The sequence below is a fragment of the Lampris incognitus genome, chromosome 19 (assembly GCF_029633865.1).
Source record: "Lampris incognitus isolate fLamInc1 chromosome 19, fLamInc1.hap2, whole genome shotgun sequence".
Lineage (NCBI taxonomy): Eukaryota > Metazoa > Chordata > Actinopteri > Lampriformes > Lampridae > Lampris > Lampris incognitus.
The window spans coordinates 21,278,731-21,288,318 of record NC_079229.1 but is presented as its reverse complement, the minus strand read 5'-3'; the positions used below and the strand labels follow the sequence as shown (position 1 = coordinate 21,288,318).

Genomic DNA, 9,588 nt, shown 5'->3' with positions numbered 1-9,588 from the left:
CATTGAATTCCCATCCATTTGCAAACTTTGACTGAAGGGGCAATTAAATGTTTATACTTCATAAACGAAACACCACTTTCAGCACAGAGGCAAAAGAAGGAGTGGGAGAACAATGAAGATCCACATTTTCACAGAGCAGCACAATGCTCCAGACTTAATTTGGAGCATGTAAAAGCTGACACGCAGATGACATCACAAAATTAGTTGGGAACACCCAATTTATGCCTATTGATACAATCAAAACAACCATTACTCAATGTGTATTGGAAGACTTGGCCAGGGAGGTGGCCAGGACATGAGATTAGTTTTACATGTTACACCTCATACCATTACAATACAAATTAATTTTTAAACCCCAGTTTCTGCAACCGCAATCCACCCCTCATTTAAAGTGACATTTTCACACCGGAGAAGGATTTGATTTTGCGATGTTATCCAATTTGGAATTACATAGGGACCACTTGTAAAGCCACAGACATATTTGATCAAACAATTTCCCCGCTTTGGTGGAAAATGTGACTGATGGTAGCTGAGAAGAAAATTCTTTGATTGTTTGAAATGACTGTTCACAGGTTTTAAACATTCACAACACTAATCAGAAAGTATAAGTCTGCACTGTCTATCCAAGGCAACTAAGAGCAATTGAATCAAACCCAAAATATCATTAGAAGTTGTTTGGGCTTGTCCTTGCAATTACTGCTGAGAATAATTGTAAGTTGGCGCACCAAATACTCTTTTAACCCTCCCATTCACTGTTCTCTCTCTAAATACAGCTTTCCATGAACACACAAATGACTACTAAATAAGCACATGCTAGTTTACTGGGAAGAGATGCCAGTTCAGTATTCAGTATGCATGGATGTGACGGATACAGCCGTTAGCACATGCACACTTCCAATGTGAACTGGACATTAATATTTCTTGCATTGGAGTTCCCAGTTGAATGAGGGCCGACTTCAGTAAATGCGATTCCCATGCAAATAAGCCCTGCCAAAACTACTCACTCATGTAAGAATAAAAGAAAGACATATTTGAATTGGTCATTTATAATGCCAGTGTGAAAACCTTTGGGAAATAGTTCAGTTATCTGTGTGTCATCACCTCTAAAATTCTGGCTGTGCAAGCTTTGGTTGCTGAGTCTTCAGGTATTTTTGCTTGAGAGCAGACAGCTGGGAGGCTCTGAAAGAGTCAGATGTTCATGTGCAAACTGATGGAGAGCAGCAAGTTATTTATATATATATATATATATATATATATACATACACACACACACACACACACACACACATAAATAACCCACACACATGCACGCACACACACTCACACTCTGCAATTCTTCTGTGAAGAAACTCAACCCTGCAGTTTCTACCACAGCCTTATATCCTGTGCAAAGGCCCCAAAGAGTGCAATCAAATCAGTTGCAGATTCAAATTGGATGTTCTTTAATGCTTTGCTGATGATTTGTTGATTTGGTGCTATTCCCCTCAGTTGCATGTCTTCCCTTCATGTCCAGAGATGTGATAGCTTGATGAAAACATCCTGATGGAAACCCTGGAATAATGTAATTTTTTGGTGGCGTTCCACAAGGAGCTCTGAGGATGGTTTTCAACCCAGTGAGGAAAAACCTTGCTGGGCTCACAGTATGGTCAACAGCTGTGCTGCAGCGAGCCTGTGCCAAGTCATCACTGTCTGATGTGTGAACAACGCTGCACTTCTGAGTATCCTCACTAGATTCTGTTTTCAAGTATACATTACTTCCTATTGCCTTTGACCATGCTGTGGCTCTCAGTTGTGCTGTGGGGACAACTTTGAAAGGCTTAGGAGGGTTTTGGGAAAATCCTTACATCCCATGCACAAAAAGTACATTAGACATTGTTAATTTGGATGTTATTACAGTTTGTTGCAGTGAATGTTGGTTAAATTACAAAAAAAAGTTAACTAAAAGACTTCCCATATTATTAGATTATAATATTGCAGAATCATCATATTTATTTTATTCTATTTATTTATTTATTTCCCCCCTTTTTCTCACAAATTGTACTTGGCCAATTACCCCACTCTTCCGAGCCGTCCTGGTCGCTGCTCCACCCCCTCTGTCGATCTGGGGAGGGCTGCAGACTACTGCATGCCTCCTCTGACACATGTGGAGTCGCCAGCCGCTTCTTTTCACCTGACAGTGAGGAGTTCCGCCAGGGGGACGTAGCACGTGAGAGGATCACGCTATTCCCCCCAGTTCCCCCTTCCCCCCGAACAGGCGCCCCGGCCAACCAGAGGAGGCGCTAGTGCAGCAACCAGGACACATACCCACATCTGGCCTCCCACCTGCAGACACAGCCAATTATGTCGGTAGGGACGCCCGACCAAGCCGGAGGTAACATTGGGATTCGAACTGGTGATCCTGTGTTTGTGTGCAACGGAATAGACCACTACGCTACCTGGACTCCTAGAATCATCATATTTATTATGGTACTGTTTTATGTGTTCATGAGCTGTTGCTTGACCAATTAGCCCATTGGCTTGGGGAATGTAATTGAGGCTCAGTGGTGAAATACTACTTTTGAGCAGTAGAGTCCTATATACCCCTTTCACACTGGCCAAAAAAACCCCGCTAACATCCGCCTTTTTACATTGACCAGAGGCGGACATTAATGGGTTTTTTGCAGGTTTTTTTGGCAAGTGTGAAAGGGGTAATAGATATCAGGTATGACAGACAAACGGTCCCCCATGAATGACCCTGCCATAAACTGTTTTGGGCTGCTAAACACTAACCCCTTGTATTGCAGTTGATACAACTGATGTATCCTAAACCCACGCCATGCTCCTTCACTAGTTACAGTGACTACAGAGCAGGCACAGGAACGCTTAATTTGAAGTTAAGAAACACTGAATCACCGTGAGTACATCACACCTTCGGACAGGCCTGGAGAATCAATCAGCATCACTTTCGCATATTGCCGTCTTTATTCTCCAGCTCCACTCGTGCTTGCAAGACAAAAGTTCAGTGTTGTGGTCAAAATAAAAATAAATCCACCGAGGATAAAATCAACAAAACTTCAGATGTTATTTCAGCCATCCAGTAACAGGTAAGTTTCCTCCAACAGAAACCCAGTATGTTCCGTAAGCAATGTACATAACCCAAAGCCACAGCTGTCATGACCAATGTAGGTATTATTAATATTGTTGAGACCTTTATGGAGACGGTACTCTTGCTGCCTTGAAATCTGACCCAGACGTTGTGGTATTTGCCCACTCATTTCGCTGTTTATTTATTGTCATGGCAGCTTGTTATTTACACTTTATGGATGGGAACGTCAGGATTCATTAGGGGTGCGAAAGCCTTTTAAAAATGTCTCAAAAAACCGCTGAGAAATGCAAGTGGATTACAAGATGGCCCTTTAACCTTTTAAGGAGTACTGTAAGGTCACATGACCAGGCCGGGGAAGGGAAATGACGCAGAGAGGTAGCCTGCTGTGCAAACAGCGGGAGAGTGCGACACGCAAGGCACACAGCAACAAGCCCGGTGGTGTGAGCAGACTGTAATGATATAAAACCTAATTTACAGATCGAGAACAGAAGCTGTGTTCACCCCTGGGCCTCGGCTAGGAGCCCCGGCTCTGCTCTGCTTTTGGATGGAACTGTGAGAAGCCCTTGTGCATATGCATGTTTTTAATGGCAGCATCACAAGCAAACCATGCTGCTGCCGCTGCTGTGCAACAGTTTGTGATTTTATATTAAAAAATGGCAATTAGACAGCCAAGGGGACAGAAAGCCACTTCTAATATTTGGAAAGAGCTTTTACTGTTCATTAGTTCCTTTTATGAAATATTGCTGCAGAGTGCCTGGGGAGATGTGGGATCTTAAAAAAGAAAAAACTTCAAAAAGAAAAGTTCCATTTTGAAACAATTGAGCTGGTATCATGATATTTCACCCTATTTTCTGAACTGCTGCCTGACCATAAAAAAACAGCAATATAAATTTACTTCTCTGTCCACCCACCCAACTGTGGACAAATTTAATTACTGCAGAAACAACATTTCCACACTTCAGCCTTTTGTAATGTGTAGTCCTTGAGTGTGGTTACGTCCATCACTCAGAGCTATGGAGAAACATCCAGCGGAGTCTGGATGGACGGGTTAAGGTCAGGCCGATGGTGAGAACTAGCATTTGAGATACAAGGGTGCGGCAGACGCCAAGGCCCGCAAGTTTCCTCAAAACAGGAACAACAACATCAGGGATATCCCTCCACTATTTCCATCCCCTCCATGAAGCCATTGGACGCACAAGATCTTTGATGGCAATAAGGAGGGCCAGCACCGGACGTAATTGCTGCCTCTGCCGAGCCATGGAGGCACAACCTCTAATTTCCCATGAATAATGTCCCTGTGTCTGCTGGCAAACCAAAGAAAGTGGCAGTTTCCTTTCTCAGAGGGATTGTGGCTTAACTAATACACTCGACTGTGGCTTTATGACCAATGGGCCAAAGGGCCAGGCACCCAAAACCAACTTACTACAGCGCTTCCGCTCAGCCTCTCCCCTGTGCTCCTCAAAGAGCTACACTAGGGTCAGAATGTAAAGTGCAGCAGTATTTCTTAATGGCAACAACAAGAAAAGGGCTTTGCAATTGTAAATCAACACTCCTCTGGCTCTGGGCACGTACCTGGAAGCTATTGTGGAGAAGATGAATATATCTTTCCCTTTTTAAGTTCTGTGGATAACGCTAAGCATCTTGAGCTTCCAGACAGTTTCTCTGGCTCGTACTATCAATGCCTGAAACACAGAGTGGAGACACACATCTCATGAATCGTCTCATACAGCCCTTCAGTGAAACACGCAACAGTTGTTTAATGGTGTCAGTTGTGATCCGTTAAGTCAGTGACCTCGGTATCGATAAAAATAAAAGGAGGGTGAGAAGTAAAGGTGGAGAGGCGAGAGGCGGGTTATACAGCCTCGTTAAAGAGCACTAATGACTGCAGCTTTCCCCTTTGCTTGTTTAAGCTAGCGAACGGTTTACATTTAAACATTTACAAAAAGATCTGTTTCGACATACAGGCATATTTTAGGGACTGCGAAATGTGCACAGTTAAAGAACCATTTATCACCGTGCATTTATTTGCTTCTAAAGGTTCGGAGACAGTGGCTCACTCCAGCTCTCATTTGAATTTGGATTTCCAGTTGCTTCTTTGGAATAATCAAGTTAAGGTTCACTCATCCTCTCCCTTCAGCCCTGTGCTCTCCCAGTGACCCCCTGATAACAGCTGGTAGTGCTTAAACTTCAAAGCGTGATGAAGATTTTCAACCACATATTTTTGATGTTTTGCTAATTTTCTATATTAGCACATGGCTGATTATTAATGATGAAAGTCCCTTGAGCTTTCGCGGCAGTCTCTGTGGGTGAGCGCTGAACATCTTAGCTAATTGGGACCAGGACAGTGGGATCAGAAAGACTGACAGGCAGACAATCATAACAGAGGTGGGGGGGTGTTGGCAGCAGTGGTGGTGGGCTATGGGGTGGGGGCAGCAGCCTTTACTGTAATGTGTGCAACAACGAAGCCTAAAATCACCTGTTTTGATTAAACAAGAGCACCGGACAAAAGACATGGGCTGCATGGACACGCTCAGCTCAGCTACAAAAGAGGAGCTTTCACATGAATCACCGCTGCAATGTCCAAACGTGCACAGCTATTGAGATTGGATTTGACAAAGACATGATGTGTATAAAATGTGAAAGTTATCGAAGAATATGGAAGCCTGCCCCTTTCGATAAAAACAACACAAAACCTACAGCAGTTAATGCTTTTAGAGGAAAGAAAATAACAGTTTGTGTTCCATAAAAACTCTCCAATGTATTGTTTAATGGCTGGTGCTGAGCAAAAGGCCATGTTACTGTTTTGGTAGAGGTAGGCCCAGTTGGCCACAAATAGCTACAATGTTTTTCTTTTTACTGACAAAAATAATGAGGATGTTTAGAAATATATTCTTCTTATTATTTATTATGACTACCTCGCCCATAATGCAACGGAAACTAAAAATGAAGCAAATTTTAACTATAAGGAAAATACCCAAACTGAATATGGTTTAAATTCCTGCTTATGCATAATTTATTGTTGAGAAAGAACATTCTAATGTAGTCCCTGTTTTGATTAAGATATCTTGCCCATTTATATTAATGTTGACTGAATTTATGAGTGGCATTTAACATTTACAAGAATATCTTGATCTGTATAGACTCCCCAAGTTGGATGGTGCCAGGCTCGTGTAAAACATTGGACAATAGGTTGCTCTGTTTATCCAAATGGCTCACTGGAGGTTGTGTGTTTGATGAGTTTGGGTTGGGAACATCACATGGCAGCAGACAATGTGTTGAAGTGGACGCTGAGTGACCCAACCAGATGTGGGTCTTGTTTAGATATTGGGGGTCTTGTGCGGATTACGTCAGGAATGTGTCTGCAGAGAACATGCTCCAAACCGCTCCACTCTCAAGAAAGTGTGGGGTACTTGGCATGAATGCACATACAAGAATGAAGCTTATTTATTTTTATCATCAAAATTGCCACAAGCAGACAGACGGAGGAGGAGGAAGAGGAGAAGAGTTCCCGAAAATGTTTATACAGACTTCTGATGAAATGATTGATGTAAACATAGAGCCAAGGATAAAAGCTTGCTGATAGAACGGAAGCAGAAGGGAACATAAATATAAACTCATCAAACAAGATTTGATTCAAACCATTCGTATTTTGTGGGATGGGATGGGGAGGAGAAAGTCTGGGGGTAGGGGGGTAGAATGGGATGGGATGGATGCTGTTGTAAATATTTGCCAACGCTGTCCAAACCAGAACCACAGCATGAGTGAGAGCAGTGGGTCTGTATGAGGTGTTGTGAGTGATGACAACCGTTAACCGTATCGGGCCTTGTCATTGGCCAGTGCCAGAAGTCGGATGTTGCGTACACAGCCTGCAGAGGCCTCCTGGAGGATCTCGTCCGTGGAGCCGATCATACCCAGGAGGAGCTATAGGAACACAGGAAACAGAGGTGAGAACTGACCCGGCCAGATGTCAAATAGGGCAGATTCAGTATCCATTAGAGGGCTAATATAGTGCAGGTATAATTAGGTTTTTTTTTTAATGGCATTGCACAAACCCTCAAGCATACCCACATTAGACCATGTACTTCAAATGCCATTTTTAAGTAATTACAATTGCACAGTCAAACCCATGTAAAACTGAGTGACTTTAAAAAGAAATTTAAGGGTAATGTATTACACGGTTTCAGCTCATCTCCACCCAGAACATCTGAAAAATGCTGATTTTTGTGGGATAGAAGTATTGGTGGGAGAAGAGGGAGTGCACTTCTGACTCTGACAGTCTATTTTTAGTGTCTGCCCACTGATGTCAAACTCCTGTACCTCAAAATATGCAACAATACATCATCAGTAAGGGCAGGGCAGAGGTGAAATATCACACTAAATGAGGGCAGCGACTTCTTTGTGTGTATATATATATATATATATATATATATATATATATATATATATATATATATATATAAAGTGGTTCGGTGAAGTTATCTTGGCCAATACTGAAATTATGTCTTGTACTGGAAAATTTTCTTCAGGTAGATGGTCAATGTCTACAACTCAAAAAGTGATTAAGTTAACTTTACTTCAAGTTCACAACTGATTGTCGTTACGCTATTGCATCTGTAAGCACGTGAGTTTATCAAGGGCTGGTTAAAAGGCAAATTCTGTATACTATCATCCATTATATATATATATAAATAGAGAAATGCACTCACTGTGCAGTGACAGTCCCAAGTGGCAATCACGTGTCCCAATGTGTGTCCATGTATCAACGCATGTGTGTGTGTGTGTGTGCGTGTGTGCATGCGTATGCATGTGCGTGCATGCATGTGAGCATGTGTGATCTTTGTGTGTCCCATTTTAACCTTCCAAACCATGCCTCAGCAAAGGGGTTACAGCTGCGAGCACACATGCCTCTGTAAGTTTGTTCAGATGAAAGTCAAGCGAAGCAGACTCAACATTAAAAACCTGTGCACACCACACCACTCCACAGCTTTTCTACCGCTCCAAAGGTCAGATTATATCCGACTATTACTGGCTTGTATAACGGATATGTTTGATCTTATTGTAGAACAGGGTTTTTCTCTCTCTAGAAATCTTTAGATTTAGAGATGTATTTCGGGTTTCATAAAATTGTAGATTAAAATGTTTTTATTATGTTCAAAGAGCTACTTATTACACAGTTACTTATTATATTGAACATCTATATAAATTTGTAGCTCATGCAAAGCAGCTCTACAAGCATAGTGGCTGTAGTACACTGAAGGAATGTATTTTTTTTTATAGATTACATCTTTTGTTTTTTCCCCCATCTTTTATCTATTGGATTTTTTCTTTATGTAAAGTTTGTGGCTGACTGCAGAGTTGATTTAAAGTAAAAGTAAATGCAGGCAGAAACACACAAACACTATGCTGGCACAATAGATGAATCTAAATTTGTTCAATGTGTGCTCCTTCATGAAATCAGAATGGTGTGCCATTGAGCTCTCCAAAGCCACACTCACAATTATTTTGGATACTTTCTTGCTTACATCAATAACCAACCAAAGGCAACATTGAATCCCTAAGTTAAGCACTTGAGGACTCTCTAGCTCTCAACATAATGCAGTCTTGATACATACATCAATCGTTCGGCCGTTGAACCACTGTTGAGCCTGATACATCAAGGCCTAAACCTGATTTCCAAATGAGCATGAGCCAAAATGTCACCAATTACTCAGAATGAGTAATTGTAAGCTGACAATGCCTAGACTATGTCAATGTTGAAGGAAATGAACCTAAGACTTGAACCAAATTGCTATCAAACTTAGATCCTTCCATTGATTTAGATCTGAATTTACCAAGCAGAATGACTTTCAAAGATTCTACTAAATCCTTCTCTCTCTAAAGCTCTCTTGCTCCATTGCTGCCACCTTCTTTACCAGACAACAGATGTCAAGCCAGATAAGAAGTGCTGAGATCCTTGATCCTTAACTGTCATGCTAGCACACACTGGCTGTGTAGACATCCTTAATTCCCCCTCATGTGTTGACTTATCCCATTGCATATTAAGTAGCATAACTCACGCCTTGTACTCAACTTGCCTGTGTTTGGACAAATTTGAGAGTGTTGTCCTCTCATGTTATCATTGTGTTCATAATGCACAACAGAGTCAGGGCAAAGTTGAACCCTGACCTCTCTCTGTGTTACATGCAAACTTAAAAGGCTGCTCCACACATTTGTGTGGTTAGCGCTGAGCCAAGGAAGGCGAGAGGAGACATTCCCAGAATTTTCAGCTCAAAGATAAATAGTCAAAAGAAAACAGATGAGAGACGGGGGCAAACCATCCTCTCACTCTGTATGGGCGCGAACACGCTGCAGACCCACGGCAAAGTACAATCTACTAAAGGTTGTGAAAATAATACCACTCATGATTATAATCACATTTAGTGGAAAAGGACCTACTGTGGACCCACATGTTTTAGATCTCAATGCACTAGTGTCAGGGAGTATATGCAAAGCATTTGCCCTTG

General features: G+C 41.9%; 1 protein-coding gene across 2 annotated transcripts in view; it reads right to left on the bottom strand.

Annotated features, from left to right (window-relative positions):
• Window positions 1-6,892: 6,892 nt before the first annotated feature.
• odad2 (outer dynein arm docking complex subunit 2) overlaps window positions 6,893-9,588 on the bottom strand; it is a 39,804-nt gene continuing 37,108 nt past the window's right edge. For both annotated transcript variants that reach the window (XM_056299792.1, XM_056299790.1), the window contains exon 20: window positions 6,893-7,006. In XM_056299792.1, the coding sequence (XP_056155767.1) occupies window positions 6,893-7,006 (114 nt within the window). The remainder of the gene's footprint in view (window positions 7,007-9,588) is intronic.